General features: G+C 36.7%; 1 protein-coding gene across 1 annotated transcript in view; it reads right to left on the bottom strand.

The window, feature by feature from the left end:
• Positions 1-20,531, bottom strand: part of luzp2 (leucine zipper protein 2) — a 168,549-nt gene that overhangs the window by 16,660 nt on the left and 131,358 nt on the right. Inside the window, exons 8-11 of the mRNA XM_008405682.2 lie at positions 16,919-16,993; positions 16,051-16,218; positions 3,986-4,090; positions 1,872-1,943 (exon numbers count right to left, since the gene is read on the bottom strand). Of these exons, the coding sequence (XP_008403904.1) occupies positions 1,872-1,943; positions 3,986-4,090; positions 16,051-16,218; positions 16,919-16,993 (420 nt within the window). The remainder of the gene's footprint in view (positions 1-1,871; positions 1,944-3,985; positions 4,091-16,050; positions 16,219-16,918; positions 16,994-20,531) is intronic.

Below are 20,531 nucleotides of genomic sequence, written 5' to 3'. Positions count from 1 at the left end.
TAATGTTTCTGAGATAAGGAACTGCTGACAAATGCTAGGACTCTCAAATTCCAACCCATTAAATGAGTAATAAATTTGACTGCAAAAGACTGAAGGCATTTTATTGTTCAAGTCAATAACACGTGTATCCTTACAGGCAATTCATGCAGAATAAAACTCTTCTCAAACTGAAAAGTAGTTTATATGGATCTTAAGACTAAAATTCACTCCCGAGTCATGCTATGCCATTTTTCTTTGTCCACCCTTCAAAGAACATCTTCACATCAAGCTAGGAGCCTCTCAAGTTTTCAGTCTCATAAATCGAACATGAGGACACATAATGAAGGTAGACTGACTGAAACGAAGAGCGCCTTGATGCAGATTGATCCGCAGGGACCGGAATGCAAATTACGACTAATCACATTGTTTACTACACCCTGAATGGCAAAAGGGCTGTGAATGAGGGATGTGGGGAAAGAGTTGATTGTAGGCTTGCTGTGGTAAGCCAATTTGAAAAATTTCCCATGCAATAAAGGAAGCACTGGAAAGGTTTGAAAAGCAGGGAAAGATGTTACGTATCACTTTTTGCAAAAAGACGTAGGCATTTATATTTGGCAAAATTAGACTTTTAATGAATAGATATTTCTCTGGAATGTTGCTTTTGACTTATACTTAAAAAGAAAAACAACAAAAAAACAAAAACAGAATCACTTCATGTAGACTGATTCTTATGCTTCTGCATCACATAAAATAACATCTCTCTCCACACTGACTACCCAGGTTACCATGACATGAAGACAAAAAAACATGTTTTCTAGCATAAATCAAACCAACAAAGTCAAATGTGTCCATTGGAACTGTATCAAAATGTTCTTGAATTCTAGGCATGTGTGTTCTAAATATGGACTTCTGCCACTTGGAATGGGAGACAGTTGCTCAGTTACGACGTATTGCACTGCATTTAAAATGAGATGCATTGTTTTGCCATCTGCCAAACAGGTGTGACTCAGTTCAATACTAGATTGACGGAGACAACTATGCATAGAATTTGGCAGACCATTGAAAATCACACTGCATAGATGTCACTGGCACATTGAGTGTTGGATTTGACTGGATGGGTAGCCTTTTCTTAGCAATATGATGTAGGTGGTGTTTCTTCTTTTATTTCAGTATCTTTTGATTAGTGGTTGTCATCAATTATGTAGTCATCCTGCCAGATACGCTTAGGTTGTCTTTCTTAAAGAAGTCTTTCGAATTGAGTTTAATTGCAGTTTTTGATCTTTGGAATTATATTTTTGCGTTTTGCTTTATTTTGGTATTTAACTTCTACTCCCACATTCCTTTTGTGTTCTGTCAGCCATTTCTCCCATTTCATCTCATCTCACTTCAGTTACTTGTCTTCCCTCACAGCTACACCTAGTTTCTAATCAACCACCTGCTCCTTGTCAGTCATCAACTCTCCAGCTTCAACATCTCTCATCTCATCAGGTCCTACTGTTACGTCCAGCATGTCTCCTGGTTCATGTTCTCCCAGGACTTTGAGTTTTTGATTAGTTTCTCTTGTCTAAACAGTTTAATTTTGGAACAACTTGTCTGATGTCTTGTCTCTACATTTGGGTCCTTCTCTTTACCATTTTTATGATAATATCATCGTCATGTCCTATAAAGGTTATGATGTAAATAGCCTATGTAGTAAATAGCATATGGAGGATATGCAATATAATAGCCACAAATTACCATCTCTCCTCTTTAAATAGCAATTATAAAAAATGCACTGACTAGGCTACTCGTTGATGCAGTAAATTAACCCAAAGCATAAGATAGTCTCTGTAATTAATAATTAGCCAAGTTTTCTATAAAAGTAATGGCAGATGAAGTATTGTACAGCATACCTGAATGTCTGGTAGGTTTTTGCTTTCTGGGGCTGATCCATCCGTCTGATTCTGGAAGCATTCACCTGCGGTCTATTGGAGAAGAGCAAGAGCATATAAGTACATTGCAGATAGATTGTATCATCTTTCTGTTTAGATTAAAAACTAATGAAGTGAGCACAGCCATATCAGTGAGCAAAATGTTTTATCAATCATAATCATTGATTTCACCAGATAGAACTTTGAATTAAGCAAGTAGTCAATCTGTTGGAAATCTAAAATTAAATCTACAAATAATTGATTTTACAGCAGTCAATGTCTTCAGTTTTAAAAAAAAAGGTTGTTGCTAATTACAAAATACAAATGGACAAATTTATACTCTCTTCCCAAATTAAAACAAAACAAATAAGTGAAGGACAAAATCTAAAGGAATCTAAAATCATCTTTCTTGTTTAACAGGGCTATATTTTACTGTATTATTATTATTTTACAAGCTCGGTTATAAAAGGAAAATAAAAACAACCTTACAGCACTTGTGTTTGACTGTAGGGACAGTATTAAATAGGTATTATCTGCAGCTTTCTTTCCTCTACACACAGTGTAGGGAATTGTGGACAAATAGTTCAATCTTTGTTTCATCAGAAGAGAAAATTTTACCTCACAGTCTGAGAGGTGTTCAGCTGGCTATTGTCAAATTCCCAGTGGTCTCTCATGTGTCTTTTACTGAGCAATGGCTTCTCCCAGGCCACTCTAACACAAAAGCCTGACTGGTCAAATAATGCATCAATGGCAATCGGTCTGTGAGGTTTCCCCTTCTCCACTGTGGGAAACCTTTTCACTCTAATTACCTAACCTGGCAGGGTAAGCAGATGTAGGAACTCTGTTCTAGATTTCTTTTGATTTCAATAAAGCACATTTTCTAGTATTCTTTTGAAGATCTGGACCTTGACACGGTCTTGCCCATGCCAATTTTGCTACATCACAGCTTGATTGTAACTCTGACAGTCATTTTCAGCTGTAAGATGTCACACAGATAGGTCCCTGCCATTTCAATTGTGCCCAGTGAATTCAATTATACAGAAGGGGACTCCTGTCAAGTTACAGAACAAATGCAAGGACTATTGACAAAAGAAGAGCGCTTGTAACTTTTTTGATGCTGGTTACACAAAGATTTCTCTGGATTATCAGGGAACATACTGACCAGAGTGCAAACCCAATCATCCCCAAACAGAGTTATTCCAAATAAAACAATGGTTGTCGCATTTTTTTTTTTTTTATTAGAAAGGCTGTGTGGGAGTAGACTTAAAACATGTCATTTAAACATGCAACAGTCTTATTTTCTCCACAGTGACAAGCACTGCTCAAGAGGAAGACAACATAAGCTGGTGCAGCAGGACCCATAATCAAATAATAAGCATATAAAAAATGGATTTTTCTCATGACAAACTGTAAAACAATGAACATCCTTTTCCCCAAGGCAAAATAAAATGCTCATTAGAAAAATATTGAGTGCATGGCTCACTTCAGGACTACATTTACAGTTCAGATAATGTCAGCTATGATTATGATGTTAGAGCTTTTGTCTTTTACATGCTTTCATGTATTGTGGATTTATATTGTGTTTATATGTTATATTTATCTTTTTTGTCTACCTTAAGGACTACAGATGGAAGTCAGCCAGTAACTAAATCTAGTGCAGTGCAACTCTTTTCTGATGAGATTAATGTCCTTGTTTATGGTCCTGAATGAATACACTCAAACTCAAAGTACGTCCACCATGCCATCTCTAAATAATCCACACACAAAAAAAGTCTATTTAGTGAAAAAATACAACACCAAGAAGGTTGTATTACTTTTCAACCATATGCGAAAAAAAAAAAAAATCAAATTAATCTTTATTAAAGAAGAATCAGATAACAATTTGAAAGAATTTCATCACCAAGGTGAAACTTGCTAAAGATCTTGTTGTAAGTTAGCCAATTTGTCCAATTTACTAACCCTAATGAAGGCACTTGAAGTAAATTGGTTGATCTGATTTCTGATGAAGGAGCATGAATTTCATGAAAAGATGGAGTTCATGAATACGAGCCCYGTGGTCACATAGACCATTACCATTAACTACTCCAAAAGCTCACCTTTTCCATCTGGCACTCTTTAACTCCAACAYTCTCTCTTCTTATTTCACTGATGTTCATGGGTGATTTACTGGAGGAAACAATTCTCTGAACCTTGGAGATATCCTGAAGAGAAAAGTAGACACCTCTTTATGTTGGGTTTAGAAAAGTACATAGACATTTAACAGCTCTGATGAAAAGGATTTTGACTTGTAGAGTACTTACAATATGTATACTATTTAAAGCTAAATTTTTGCCATTGTAGGTTGACTTGAAGAGGATATCTAACCTCAAAATTTCACAATACAATGGAGAGGGAATARAGGTGCAATATTTCACAAAATCCACAGCTCAGTTTGCTTTAGTTTCAGGGTACACTTTTCAATTCAGGTTGTATCATTTTTTTTTTCTTGTTTGGTCAACATTCCAGAAACGCCATACAACAGCATTCGATAATGAGCTTTTTTGTTGCTGCAAGAATGGGGGCTCCCAGGAAAATGTTTCAAACTCTGCGCCTTCACAGCAGCCAGGCGAAAAAGCAAAACAGCTTCCTGACCTGGCTGTTGTGTTCTGCTGCTTCAACGCGTTACAAGTACAAGACGCTTGTCTTGCACGTGTGTTGAGCTAAATGACATACACATGTCCCAAAGCAAGACAAGCCAACCAAAGATTAACAGCAAGACTATARACATGCAATCACAACTGGGGTTTGGTGACCCTTACTGAATGTAACACAAATTTCATATGGGAATGTTGAAAATGCTGCTTTTTGTAGGAGCAGCATTCAGTCATACACAAAAAAACATGTACAATAATAAATGTTATTGASTACATGTTGWCCACAAACGGACATTTCCAGTTGAAATGAAGCTAGAGGGAGCATCAGAAAAAGGTTAAGTCAAGTCAAGCACATTTAAGCAACGAGGCAGTTCAAAGTGCTTTACATTATAAAATAGGTRCAGCGGGTGAAAAAAAGCACACATCCTTCTACACAAGGACACACTCCAGGCTAGAACGGGCCCCTATGTCAGGTTTTCCCACTGCATATGGGCTGTAAACCTCCAAACTGAGACTTACAGAATGCATCGTGATCAGATGCCTGAACAACCTTAACTGACCGATCTTGACGCAAGGAATGGCTCCTATGGAGGAAGCAAATTTTCTTCCAATCTTAGTCAATATCAAGACTATTTGTGAAGTTGTGAGGGTGAGACTGATAAATTGAGAACTTAAACTTTTTGGGCCAGCTCTAAGACAAACCACAGCAGCGCCTACATTCCTGCAGATGAGTCCATAGTCAGTCGACCCGTCTCCTTCTCCACACTACCATCATTGATGAACAAGACACCAAGATACTTAAAGTCAGACCCCCTATCCAGGGCTGAAAGTAGTTTTAAATTCTTGGGAGTACTACGACAAAAAAAAAAAAAAAAAAAAAAAAAAAAAAAAAGCTGGGTAGCTCTTGAATTGGTATAAAATAAAGCTGCATTTCCCTCAGCTCACTGGCTGTAATGTTCACGCCTTGAGATGCCATGAGACCTAAATTCTGAACATCATGGCATGGAGTGCATCCCAGTTCCAGTTTTCCATGTCTGGCATATAACCATTCATTTTAGCTTTTAAACTGGTTATATTGATCCTGTGTCCAGAGAGAGAGATAATTAGTAGCCCAGCGTCATGACCTGTTTGTTCTGAAGATCCTGCAGCTTCCACTTCTCTTCCTAACATGGCGCCTCCTCACCCTGACTCTCATACAGATAGGAGGAACCACAGAGCTCTGTTAGGTTAAAAGCACATCTTCAGAAGTTGGGATATTTTTCCTCCAACAGGATCCAGAGGAATCACCTCAAACAAGGTGTTGGACTAGATTTTATTTCAATGTCATTTATGAATGTTAGCTCCTCATTTTCAACAGTGGAGATGTAAAGGTTGAAAAAAGTTATTATTTTTGGAGAAAGTCTCATCAACATCAATATTTTCACTAAATAAGAGGCAAAAACCTAAATTGTTTGATAAAGGAAAAGCCTCTCAGACTTTGAGCCCGACAGCACCAAACAATTTTTTTATATTAGACAATTAATTTAATTTCACATAATTATCATGGTAGAAGCCATTTGTTTGTTAAATACTTAATGAAACGTATTTGCCGTGTTTGATGTTTGGTGTGATTGATATAGTCACACAGAACGAGGTAATTAGTCTAAGTTTGTAGTTTATTGAATATTCAGAAACTAAAGTGGCTGTGATTCGCCAAGACAAAGGTAAAACAACCCGAACAGCTGATCAACTCTACACCACTCGCACATTTTTACTCTCGGTCTCTCTCTGTCATTTAAGCACAGCCGTTGCCATGGCAACCTACTGCGCTCCACAAGCCGACAAGAGATTACGTTAAAAACATTTTGTCCGTTACGATATCAGGTTTTCAGGCTTGATATTTATTATGCGACTATTAATAAGCCTCTCATGAACACAGCGGTGGTTGATAAGTTAATTTTAAACTCTTGCTCTGCTACCGTGTTTCCCCGAAAGTAAGACAGTGTCTTACTTTCTTTTTATCCCCAAAAGCCCCACTATGTCTTACTTTCGGGGTATGTCTTATATTGGAAAAAAATTGTCGAATTTTTTGTTTTAACCATAAAATTAACATTTATTAACAACCTGAACAGCATTGTATTCACCACAAAACAGTTTTATAAAAGGAAGTGCAGGGGACGGCGCGGTGACGTATGGAGAGGGGGACGGTGCGGACGTGGGCAGGAGGCGGCGCGCAGCTAGATGAGAGGGAGGCGGCAATACCCCTGTGTTTCCCCGAAAGTAAGACAGCTTATATTAGCCGACCCCCCTGAAACCCCCGATACGTCTTATAATCGGGGGTGTCTTACTTTCTGGGAAACACGGTAGTTATTTTGTCATGGAACCGAAACGCACAGAATTGCGCAACACCTTGTTGAAACAATAATTACTGAGATTATTATAGTTGTTGAATCATTAATTTGAACACGTTTTGTTGATTTTTTTTTTTGTTGTTCTTTAATAAAGTTATTAACGTTTTGATAAGGAGTCAGAGGAGGACATGCTGGTCTCAGCATCCTGGTGGCGTTCAGTTTCTCACCTAATGCCGAGATCGACTCAAAACCTTCCGTGATCGACGTATTGCACCGCTACACTAGCTAAGCACGAACAGTTCAGAAACAATATAAAATGGAAAAAAAGTTATTTATTAACTGATTAAGTCGTTTTAGATTGTTCTTGAAAAACGAATCAGTCACGGCTAATTAGTGGGCGCAGTCGCGGCTGCACAGTGAACCCACTGATTTTTTACAGCAGACAGCTGCTCCCCTCTCTTGCAGGTCCTGCGTACACCCTCTAAATATTTTAGGGGTACGAAGTACCCTGCCGTACCCCTTTACTTTCACCCCTGCCCCTATCTGAAGGGAGCAATCCACTTTCAAAAGGGGACTTAAAAAAAAAAAGTGGATTATTGTTTTGTTTTTTTGTTTCTTGCTTTTACCTTATACTACAAGTTGAGTGATGAGGACAAAAATTGGTGCTAAAAAAAGTAATTTTGGTATTCAGTATTTGTTTTCCAAACAAGCATACAGTTAAAGTAGGTCACGTTTGGTCTCTTGAGAGCTTAAAGTAAGATAGCTGCAAAATGAAGGGAGGCAGTCTTTGCTTGTCACTGCCAAACCTCATTCTGACTTTGTCAGCTGAAGTTAACATCCTTTTAGCAGGTTCAGTGGAAATGACTTTACTTGAGGAAGTTACCACTTTTTATCCATTTCATGCATAATTTTAAAACTTCTGACATGATCTGTCTCAATCAGCCACAGTTTTTTGAAATGCAAAGGATAAAGGGAAGCCTTTTACATGCCATTTTCTTGGAAGAGGTCTTCTAGTAAAAAAAACTGATGTTTAAGGTGAGAACATTTTTTATTCAGCAGTTTCAAAGTAAATTGAATTCCACTGTAAAATCTAAAAAAAAGTGAATAATGTGATATAATTTATAACATAATGGGTCAGTCTACATCCATTGGAAAAGCTGACAGATGCTTTTAAAAATGGCATAGCTTGCAGTTATATTCACTCTCTACAATGGGTCCAGAAGTGTGTGTGCAGGCCCCAGGATCAAACTTCAGACAGTGAAAAGACTCTCCATTCACAAACTAAAGCAGAAAGTAATGAAAATGTCAAACTGGGAAGTTAAACAGTTTCCAATGTTAGAGCCCTTATACACAACAAAGCTGGAACTTATTTTCAGYATATAAATGTCCTTCTGGATTTTTGTTTTTTCTGATGTTGAGAGGAACTTATCAAACAAATCAAGGGTGCCAGAGCTCTGCATTTCCAACTCTCAAGGATGTGAAGTACTTATGCGTTAATATGGGCTTACTCGCATTAAATCTGATCTTATTATTATTCAATGCTAACTGAATATATATGAAAGTAGACATTTTGGATCTTCAGAGGATCTGCAGGTGAATTATGTTGAGCGCTCAATCCTTATTTCATATTTAAATGACAAATTATGGATGTTTAACAATTTCACTTGATAAATGTTCATCAGGAGGATTTCTGAGACATTTTTTTAAATTGTACCTATATATATATATATATATATATATGCTTTATAGATATGCTTTATTTTAATCAAGAAATAATCACACCAGTGCACAGGGGAGAGCAAAGCAGTGGAATGTTTGAGTTATCTTCTCTGGCACAGTGCTCTCAGCGTCTAATGAATCATCTCCCATCACTTTGATGAAAATTGCATACTATTGGACCACAAGCCTTGGCTCTCCCCCCCAAGACTGTTAAATATGAAGCAACTTCCATTTGAATGTTGCTGATCTCTGCATCTTCACACTAATGAATCTTTCACCAGCTCGAAGTCTTCATGTGTGTCCGTATGTGTGTGAGAGAAAACATTTGTCAGTCTTATCTATGGAATTGAGCCAAGTTAAAGGGTTATGTTTATTCAGGCTATATGATTCGAGCTCAAACTGGAAAGATTGATGGAGCAAAACAAACATTCCTTCATGCAATGATTTTAAAGCAAAATTAGATTTTAGTTAGACAATGCTCCCAAAAGTGGAACAACTATTTCATCCTTGATTTATTTCAAGAATTGCAATATAATATTACCTTCTTCTGGCCTGTAAATACCTTGGAAGTCCCTGGGATTAGGGAGTTACTGGTTTGAGAAATATCTGGGTTTCCCATTGACCCTCCCCCGATCCAATATAACAGTACATATATGGAACTATCAGATTTGACAATAATATCACTTTTATATTACTATATGTGACTGACACATAGAAGGACTTGTGTTGAAAAGCAGCAAATGTAACACAGTATTCACAAAGTGCTGGACAAAATGAGCTCTCTATACAATAATTCACTATAATCATCCAGATGGTTAATTTAATATAAAATTCAGTGTATGTTGGGTTTTAACAAATGAAATGAGTGTTGACTGAGGAAGCCATTGTGTGATGCATTGTGGGATCATAAAGTGCAGAGGAGTTTAGTCTCCACTGTATGAAAGGCTGTGCACTTATCACTGCCACAAATTGTACTCAGCTTTTTGAAAAGGTTTTTGTATGTGGAGGCTATTGGGCTTGAATTGTAACCAAGTAACATTCTTTTCCATTCCAGTGTACCCTAATTTTAAGATGCTTCAGATAAGACTTAATTCAATAGGTCTAGGTGTCATTAGCATATATAACATGTGTCTTGATTTGTTCCCTTTTGTGCTTTCAACTCCTCCACATCTAGAACAGCCACATCAGTTGACACAAAATGCTTATGGTTRCACTCAGTGGTATGGCGTGGCTTTGTGCAGTTTGTTTTGCTATTTTCAGGCATATTCTGGAGAGCATTTCCACTGCTAGTTGGACTCTGTCTAGCCAGGTGAGGTTAAAACCAAATGCTTCACAAAGTTATACAAAAACAATTAAACTCTTGTATAAATGCAAATTAATGTGATAACTTAAAAATTGCTGATCACAAATGTTTTTTCAGAGATTGAGCTATTTAAAAAAAAAAATAAAATAAAAAAAAAAAGTATTATCTTGACGTGCTATGCTGGCTAGAGACAGACCAAAAGGCCATCCTGCAAGAAATTGASACTGATACAAATAGAAGCTACATTAAAAAAAAACAAACAAACAAACAAAAAAAAAACAAAAGAAGCAATTGGTTTATACATGCGTGGGTTTTCTCCGGGTACTCTGGTTTCCTCCCACAGTCCAAAAAAAACCAAACATGACTGTCAGGTCAATTGGCCTCTCCAAATTGTCCCTAGGTGTGAGTGTGTGTGTGCATGGTTGTTTGTCCTGTGTGTCTCTGTGTTGCCCTGCGACAGACTGGCGACTTGTCCAGGGTAACCCCCGCCTCTCGCCCGGTACGCTAGCTGGAGATAGGCACCAGCGCCCCTCCCGACCCCACTGAGGGACAAGGGTGTAAGAAAATGGATGGATGGATGGATGGATGGTTTATACCTATTTATACCTAGAAGGTACAGTATTTCAATAAAATACTGTTTCGTTATACTTTTTAAGGCACTGTAGACATGTATCAAGTGACATAAAAGGACACAGCAGTCTGGGCTAAATTTATTCAGTTTGCCATTTCTTGTGAAATCTGCTCATTGGGATTTTAACACCAGACAAGCAAAGACAGTTCAGAGTTGTTGTGGGATGTAAGCAACAACAAACCTCCTTTACAACGTGATTTGTGATCCACAGTCTGAAAGCAGTTCTGTATGCCTTGGAGATCACTTCAGAAACAGAAGGTTGGACATCAAGGTTGATTCTTCATCCTTATGGCTCTTAAGTTCCTCAGGAGTTTGTCACTGACCCGTAATGGTCATGCTAGGAATATCCAAGTCAAGATTACTGGACAGGAGGGATGTACAAATTCTTTCAGCAGAATCTGATGCATATAATCACATGGTCAAAAGGATGAATATTTTTTCTCTGAAATTTGTTTCCCTACTCTTCAGTTTCCTTGTTGATTTTATGATTAGATACTATTTTATGCTCTTGCCCTCTTTTGTTCTAAATATATGCTCTCTTGGCTGTTAGATTATTTSCATTATATTATTTTTGAAATGTTATAAATGCTTAAACTCATCATCTTAGAGTAACTTTGTTGAGTTCTTYTTAGCTTGTAATAAGAAAATGATCATGTGATAATAATCACAAAGTCAAGTTCTGGACATTTGTGACTCAGCTGTATGTCACTTGGCTCTTCTAAGCTTAGTAAGTGTTGTTTGTTGTTTTTCAATGCCTAATGTGAGTTAAATTTGGCAGTGATTTAAACGAGGCCTGACCCACCTCCGCATGCACAGGCAGAGTGGACAGATGGAGCAGAACAGCAACTTTTACAGTGGGGGCTAAGTAGGATTTATCAGGCAGCCTGTCAAAGTAGCAAATGCTCACAAGTGAAATTCTGCTATTTGTATGCTAATGAAGAGGAAAGTAATAACTCTGTTAGYATAAAAATCAAGCCAATGCTTTCTTGAGTTTTTCTACTCATCTTTGCTTTTTTAAGATGTTTATTTTTATCTGGTTTRAGCATGGAAAGGAGGATGATGGGGAAATATGAACTTTTCTACTGTATAATGAAACCTTACACTTTGCTACCAGAATTTACATGTACATGGTTCCTCAATTAGAGGTTACTGTGATCTAACGTGCCACAACAGAGAGGCAGCAATGCCACCATGGTAGTCATGGTGAGATCTGGATGATTAAAGATAAAGAAAACTTAGAAGGAACCGTTTAAGTGGTATGTCAAATTTCACCACCCACGAAAATAAGCACACAGTGAATTGTGGCAGCTCTGAGGGGGGAAAAGCCTCCTAAAGCCAGCAATGCTCACCAGGATCATGGCAGATAAGACACAGCAATCCTACGGCCTGCTTGATGATTTCAAAGTGAACGCTTTTCAAAAATAACAAGTAATACAATCTTTGATTGAAGTTGACGTGGCTGCTTGAGGGGAACCAAAATATCCAWTGGAACCATGAACTGAATTTTTATTAAATAACAACAAAATATATGTATATTTATAGGGAACAAAATATATATGTATATTTTTGTTCCCTCTGAATTTTATTTTTATATCAGCCAGAATGGGTATTTTTGAAGGCCCAATGTTGCTGCATGGATCAAAMCTTGACAGCTGATATTGGTYGTAAAATGTCAGTGTTTTCCAGAGAAAACAAAAGCAATATCTACACTGAAAGCTAAATCCTATATTTACTATGACTCTCCACGGCAGTCACCTTGTTTTATTTCTAAAAGGATTAAATCCTAAAGCCCCAGTTGAATCTGCTGTGACCTTGACTTAAAGAGACTCCCAACAAAGACTATTTGACAGTGAGTAATTTTCATGGCGCACGAACATAGCAAAACTCCCATAATGCTTGAAAGTAATTGTATTTTATATTAAAAGCTACATCACCCTCTACAAAGGCAAGCAAAACTTCCACACTGCTGCCTGAGTTAGACATGCTATTATTCCGAACACCACTGAAATCATGTTGGCCCAACTCTTATATTCTGTAGTAATTATTTTCTGGCCTATTTCTCTCTAGAGAGTGATACTCCAGGTACTAGATTCACAAATAGCCACTTGAAGAAGAGGTTATAATTAGCTAACAATTTTCTGTTCATATGGCATCTTGTACATTATGTACACACTGATGTGCAGTGAAGTAAATGTTGTAGCAAAAAGGTATATTTCTTTATGTTCCGAAGCTGGTTGTTTCAATTTGAAATTAATTTTAGTCTGGATGCATTTAAATAAATAGTGTACAATGAAAGAATAAAAATTGACCTGCTGTAAAAGCTTGTGGGGAAACTTTGTACACAAAGACAACAGCAAAGATTAGTTTTGGAATTTGTGATATTTTTACCAGGGACTTTGCACAATAATTAAAATWGCTATAAATGTGCCATTTGGTTTTTTCTCATGTGTTGTCCCTGAACATTTAGTATTTTTTTTAAGTATAAAAGTTTTTTCTATTATCAGTACTTTAACATTTCAACACATGATATATATATATGTATAACAAAAATCTGGTATCTCATTTTCCAGTTTAGGAAAACTGACAATGAGTATCCCATTTTCCAAATTTGGAAAATGGGATACTATTTACAGAAATCATAGTAAAAGCATTGTTATTTATAACAGAGCAATTGTACATGCTTGTCGAAAATATGAAAGCACTTTAAAATTATATGTAGTTTTTAAACTTTTGTTATAAAATTAAATTATGCATTTTGAATCAAGGTATTGAAGAAAAACAAAATGCTGATTCCATTAGTATAACTACTACCAGAATATGCAACTTGTCATGTATRAAGTATTTGCAAAAAGTTTTGCATGTTAATGAACAAGCAGCTCTTAATGCCTGAATAATAAAAGCCAGGGCCCTGATGTATTAAGTTTTGCAAAGTTGTTTCACTAAAACTATTTTGAGGAAAATGTATTTTTGCTGTCTTTGCATCAGATTTGTGATGTAAATGTATGCATGTTTCCTTTTTGACGAAACTTTGTCACAAGGCACTTGCAAATTCCGATGTCTGGTTCCTGTTTTTAGACATGAACAGGGGATACAGGGAAATGATTGCAAAACAAAAAGCATGGTGGTTCTTTTCTTAAAGAGGCTTTGATCCAACCATGCATTTTCTTCTTTTAAAAAAAAAAGAAAAAGAAAACGACATTCTAAATCCAAACCCCTTACAAAAGCATTTTATTGTGCTTTATTTTAAATGATGTATTTCAAAATTTGGTTTGAGGAAAAAATATATACATTCCCCTTGTCATGATGTTGAGAAACAATTGCTTTCCTTTTTTAATGTTGACTTGTTTCAATTTTCTTTGAACAAGCACTGCTGTAGCTAATCATACTCTGGTCTGTTGTTTCATCTCACTGATTTAGTAAGCCATCACTAAACCTGTTTAACGATTATTGCTTTTCATACAGAGYCACYAGCAGAGCTGCTCCTGCCATTGTTTTGTGTGTTCAGACATTTTTGCWAAGGGAAGTTYTCTCTRTGCATGTTTAGTGTTTCTTTSTGTGTCTGCTTTCTGTCTTCTCAAACTCAAAGTTGGCTGCAGCAAGTGGCTTCTGAAACAGACTGATTCTGACTGGGGCTTTCTTACGGTTAAAAGGGAGTGGCTTTTCATTGCTGCCACATGTTTGCTCTGTGTGAAAGATTGCTGTAAAGTCAATGACTGGATGCAACTGGYTAWTTTTCCTCACACAGATAACTTTTAACTACTTGTAAGATGAATTAGATTATCTTGTATCACACTGCAGATGTGATGATGAATCTTCTCTGTCTATATGAATGTTTTGGGTTGGTATGAATGTAATTCGTTGCATATTTCTGTATAACTGGAAATTAATTTCATCCGTTTATCTTGTAAAGTGCCTTCGGATGACGCTATGTAAATAAAAATCTACGGTCTAAATTCCATGCATAAAGAGTTCAGTTTTGCGGGAATTGTCTATGTTCATCCGTATCAACTATTTTTCAACAATATTGTCAARGCTAAGCATTTTCCAATACTGGCATTAACTCAATATTATCATGAAATTTGAATTTGCTATAAAAGGCTATTCTAAAAGAGGTGGGTGACTAACTGATCTCAGAAAGTAAAGGACAAACAATGCCAATACATCAATGCCCTTGACAACGCTGCTTTTACTGAGTGCATGTTGTTGCTAGGATACAAAAGCTATTGTTGCTGATAGTCGAGATCTATCTTTCCTTTGCTATTGGTGATTGGGTTCATATGGTGGGTCTTTCCTCCCTCTTGTTTTTGCAATGGCAATGAAGGAAAATAATAAAACTCAGGAAATGTTGCAGTTCAACTATTTTTGACTGAGAACAATGTGAAGGCAGAAAGTTTTTTTTTTCTTTTCTCAGAGACCTACAATTTCTGAACAGAGTCAAGGTATACTTTTTATTTTCTCCTGGCAAGCCTTAAAATAGCAAACCTGCTTCAATCTTTAGTAAGTTTTGGTCTTCTTGGCCAAAATTATTATTTYTTTTGAATATTAATGCCATGAACGAATTAGATACTTAGATAGAATGGTTTATTTGTGTTTCTCTGCTTTGGACACCACAGGGTCTACATAAGTTGTTCAAACCTGTGTTTGACCATCCATCCATCCATCCAGCACAAATGATTGCACTCTCTCGTGCCACTCTTCAGCTCTTCATGGGAAATTTCAAGTCATTCACAGGCAAAATATATTTGAAAAAAWATTTAATATAAAAGTTATGTGTCAAATGTAACTCAGGTAGGCTCTGAGTCTACTCTCAAACCAGGACAAGTACAAAGTAAGGAGCCTGGTTGGTTTCCAAATCAAAATCTCAAGCCACTTCAAGTGGTTTCATTTAATGAGGAGGTGTTCAAGTTCTTCATTTTCTTGTTTTTTTTTCGTGCTCCAAATATGGTTTAAAACATAAGTTTTTTAAGAATAAGTCATCAAGTTCATCAGTCCTGTTAAGGATACAATAATTTAAAAAGGACAGTGTAAAATATTTAGGAGAATGTTGGACAATGACTTAGATACTGGTTGATACATGATGTTAAGAGGTAAAACAAGTTTTTGTAGTGAGAAGTGTCATCAGTCTAACTCACTTAATGTTGGACAAYGGGGAAAAGTATTAATTTCACCAGTTTTCTTGAGCTTTTGTGTTAAAGGTCTCCACTAATGCAMATTTTACACAATAAATAGTCTTTAATGTATAAAACACAAGTGAAAATAGCAACTTGTAATCTTAGAATGTTAAAATTMGAATTTTCTTCTCTAGAGTGAATAAAAAGATTTATACAAGCCAGTGTAAAAGACAGCTTGGCAGAGTATATATTGACATCTGAGAGGGAAACATCCTGCTCAAGGACAAGTGGATCTCATCTACAGCAGATGTATGCTTAACAGAGCAATCTCTTTACTCATTCATCAATTATAAAAAGGTTGAGTTTCTTATAACGCCCAGGCCATCTCTTGGAATAACATTAAATCAGATGGAACTGTGTGAAATATTGAATACCTTAGCATGTGGCTGCTGAAAGGTGAGTCTGGAGCTGTTGATGAGCGATGAGTATCTGAATAGGTGGCTGGGGGAGGTGGGGAATCTGTGGCTGCTGCTGGGCTGGTTGTGCAGGACAGCTGAAAAGCAGATGTGAACTGTGTCCTTCAGTGCCTTCAGCTGTGACTCCTGTCCCCGCAAAAGATTACACACAGAAGACACCTGAATCTCTCCTTCCATCCACATGAAAAATGTACGTGAGCCATAAAGCCAGAGGTCATGCTATAAAGTGACTGCCAAACACCTAAAAGGCATTGTTAGGTAAGACACAAAGAAAAACTTGGCATAATAAATGTTGAGTAGAAAAAAATCATTTACATTTAATCAATAATAACAGACAGAATTATAGGTATAATTATTTTACAACAGCCTCTGWTGTCAGTACTCYAAAAGATGAACTGCAGAATTACCTTCTTTTGCAATCTGCATTTTTTTTTTCTTCACGCAATTTCAGCTCATCCAACTAAACCCTGCTAACAGTATGYCAATAAACATATGCACAAATGAAAAAAATAAATCTTACCAATTAAACCTGGAGCATGTCTCTAAATGACTGAATCTAAACAGTATGAAAACACAATCTTGGGTGTAAAAACTGGGAGAAAAATCTGGGAATTTACTTCTCTGTTCAGAAACTACTTCTAAACAATGCTGCTTATTTTGCTGCACATGATTTATTTATTCAACAATGTAAATGTCATTTCTTTAATTTAATTTATTTGCTGCATTTGAATGGATCAGATTAAGATATTCAAAGCTGTTTCAGACATTCAGGAATGTTAAACAGGTATTATTGACCAACATAAACATCAAATCCTTATTATATCACCTTATCAAGGGCTGTCTTCTCTAATTCCTCCTTGGCGATGGTTAGCTTGTGCTCCAAGTCCAGAAGCTGTTGCCCCTGCAGAAATATATGATCTTAGAAAAGGATTTCAGATTTTTCTGATTTCTGATTTTTAGCACAAATTATGAAACAACCACAGATGTAGGGAAAAAAAAAWWTTGAAAGTCTATGAAGATACTGGAGCTGTTATATTTAGCATTCATCAACTGCTACACAAAGCTATGATTGGTTTGACCTCTACAATACAAATTAACTTGATWACTCCTCCTCCAAGAGTCCAGAACTTTGTATGATTTAAAGAAAAATTGCTAGAAAAATACAACACACACACACGCACACACACACACATATATACATACATAATATACATAAAGACATAATCATTATGTTTGCCCTCTTTGTCAAATACAAGAAATACAAGTTCATTCTTGACACTTTGAAATCTAACAGAGCCTTTGAAATCTAACCAGTCCCATAATGATCATTATTTTTTGACTATATTCCCTGGATGGAAGAGAACACACAAAAGGGTCACATTCCATAAATGAGCTGATTAACATCACACGAGAATCAACAGCGGTTCCTCTGAGGTGTCTTTTATTATTGATAAACTCATCAGTAGGGCAGAAAAATACACTCATTTTAGGATAATTTGCATGCAGCGTACGTTTGACCAGCCTTGATAGTGGACTTTTGAGCCGTGAACTTTTATTGGGTGTCTTTTACTGGCCTTTCAAAGTGATAAACTGTATAAGCTTACATTCTGGAGCATCCAAGGTCAGATAGCACAACAAATAGTAATGGCAAACTCTGCAAACAGTCCATGACGTTAGAGAGTGAGATGATGAGCCAAAATAAGGAGATTTTTTTTTTTTGTTTTTAGAATGTTCTCATTTTTAAAGACAGGTCCATCCATTCTACCRTTTTWCTTTAATAATCATATTCAGTTTTTTTTTTYTTTTTTKRRGRWYMRKYMWTYMRGGRWKRWWAAWTWWKATATATTATTAAATGATATTAAATTAAATTCAGTTCAGTTTATTTACCCGAAAGTGAAAATCCCCAGTATTACTTTTAAAGGTATCACATATTTCTCCCAGTAAGTCTCTTCTCACACATCGCAGAGTTTGGAACTATTACAAAACTCATTTGTTACTGTTGTGCTGAGGAGAAAATCAGAGCTTATACATCTTCAGGAGCAGTTCTTTAATAACACAGTTATTTTCGACATCATGGGATGGAGTTATATATTTTAGCAAAGATTATATTTTTGAGATTGAAAGGTATTTAATTAGATATTTACCACTCCAGTCCAGACAGTGTTGGTCTAAACATTGTTAAGGCTTAGGTCTTCGTGCTTTACATATTTTCACTCTTGCTTAAACAGTAAAATTTATATTTAGTAAAGAGTAAATTTCTGCAAAATGTACTTTTGGTATTGAACAATGAGCTCACTATATATTTAGAGGATATGGACATTTTGTGGTGTGTTTTTGTGCTGTATCACAGCACACAGTGATTACATCTATTACACAGAGCATCATCACAAGATAGTCCATTGAGGAGGATGCATGCCTGACCACTCACCCAGAAATGCTGACTTCCAGKGTTAGTGCCTCCAAGTCGCAAGCTTCATATTTTCTGTGCCGACTCCATTATAGAGGTTTGAGGTCAGTGGGCCACTAGCTTTTCGGCTATATACGGCATGCAGCTCCATCAGGCCATCGTTTTTCTTTAGCCTTTTTCCCTTTCTACGCTCGAGGAAAAACAGCTCTGGGGGCAAATTTAAAACTGGACTGATGGAAGAAAGAAGATATGAAAGCCTGAAAAGAGCTTCWGCTCCAAAAATACTCTCTCAGGGAAACACTGCAAAGGCACTGGCGGTCCTTTCAGCATTTTTGATGGTAAGTGTGAGCAGGAGAGGGGAGACCTGCGTCTTTGAGCTGTTTACAGCTGACACATGATGTAGATGCTGAGTTGGATTTCTGTTGCTGTCTTGGAGTTCTACATACGCAACAAAAACACATCAACTGCAGAACTTCTAACAAAACAGTATGTCCCTATTGTGAATCTGCATTTCTTAGATTTTAAAAACGGAGTATTCCTTCTTTATAGCTCCAACTGTGTTACTTTTCAAAACATAATTCCACTGTGAAGACCCAATAGCGGCTTCACNTTTCCCTTTCTACGCTCGAGGAAAAACAGCTCTGGGGGCAAATTTAAAACTGGACTGATGGAAGAAAGAAGATATGAAAGCCTGAAAAGAGCTTCTGCTCCAAAAATACTCTCTCAGGGAAACACTGCAAAGGCACTGGCGGTCCTTTCAGCATTTTTGATGGTAAGTGTGAGCAGGAGAGGGGAGACCTGCGTCTTTGAGCTGTTTACAGCTGACACATGATGTAGATGCTGAGTTGGATTTCTGTTGCTGTCTTGGAGTTCTACATACGCAACAAAAACACATCAACTGCAGAACTTCTAACAAAACAGTATGTCCCTATTGTGAATCTGCATTTCTTAGATTTTAAAAACGGAGTATTCCTTCTTTATAGCTCCAACTGTGTTACTTTTCAAAACATAATTCCACTGTGAAGACCCAATAGCGGCTTCACRTTGATTGTGTTACAACAAATCTAATGATGTTATTGAACTATAGTACTGTKTATATACAATTGATTTCGTTGAAAGCACTGTGTTAATGAGTTGCTTTAACTTTTTATAGATAACTTTGAACTTGACAGGGTAGCTTTCAACATGACAATCTATTTTAGGAGTCTAAGGACTTTGCAACTGTTAGGAGGAATTAAGAAAATATTTGTTTCAATTCCCCTCAGATTTTGAGGTCATGGTGACTCCTATGCACCTGATGTGTGGCTATTAGCTTCAGGCCATCGCAAAATTWAATTTTTGAGTAAATTTGTTGCTGATATATGCCTCTGCTCTCTCTTAGCATTATAAACCTGAATGGCAGTAGAAGCTACGTAAAGCCAAGTGGTAGTTACTACATTATAAAATAATCAATGGGTGAACTGGCTCATGATATTTGTCGAAAATATTTTAAAAGCTAAACAATGTGAGCTGTTTCATGTTAATGGGCATCAAGTTGGTTCAGAAAGATTAAGAGGTGAAACTAGTTCTTGGTGCAAATGGAGTTTCTAGACATCAAGGAAGGCAATGACAATCCTAAATGGTCAGCTTGTGAAAGGGTAGGATGGAAATGTGACACAAAGGTTTGATGTAGCGCTGAAACACAATTTGTGTGACCAGGTAATTGTATGGGTTTTTTTTTTTTTATTGCGATCACCAAAAGCTTGCATTTGMAGCACTGAATGCATTTGAAAGTCTAGCAACAAGTTCAAGGCAAACTTCTTGCTTTTATTCATTTTGACAAAGATTATTAGCTACACATTTTGTGTCTGGTGCCACAGATTAAGACTGCTCAGTTCTATACCATGAGCACTTTCATTCCTTGGTGCTGGCTTCATTGTTCAAGTACACTTCATTGCAGAATACATTTGGCTCCACTGAAGCATCTGATTGACCAGAGACACCTTTAAAGTGGGATAYGTCTTTGCAGCCATATCATGAAACTGTAATGTAA

This window comes from Poecilia reticulata, linkage group LG3 (genome assembly GCF_000633615.1).
Source record: "Poecilia reticulata strain Guanapo linkage group LG3, Guppy_female_1.0+MT, whole genome shotgun sequence".
Lineage (NCBI taxonomy): Eukaryota > Metazoa > Chordata > Actinopteri > Cyprinodontiformes > Poeciliidae > Poecilia > Poecilia reticulata.
The sequence above is the reverse complement of the archived record's forward strand: the minus strand, read 5'-3'. Positions and strand labels throughout refer to the sequence as shown.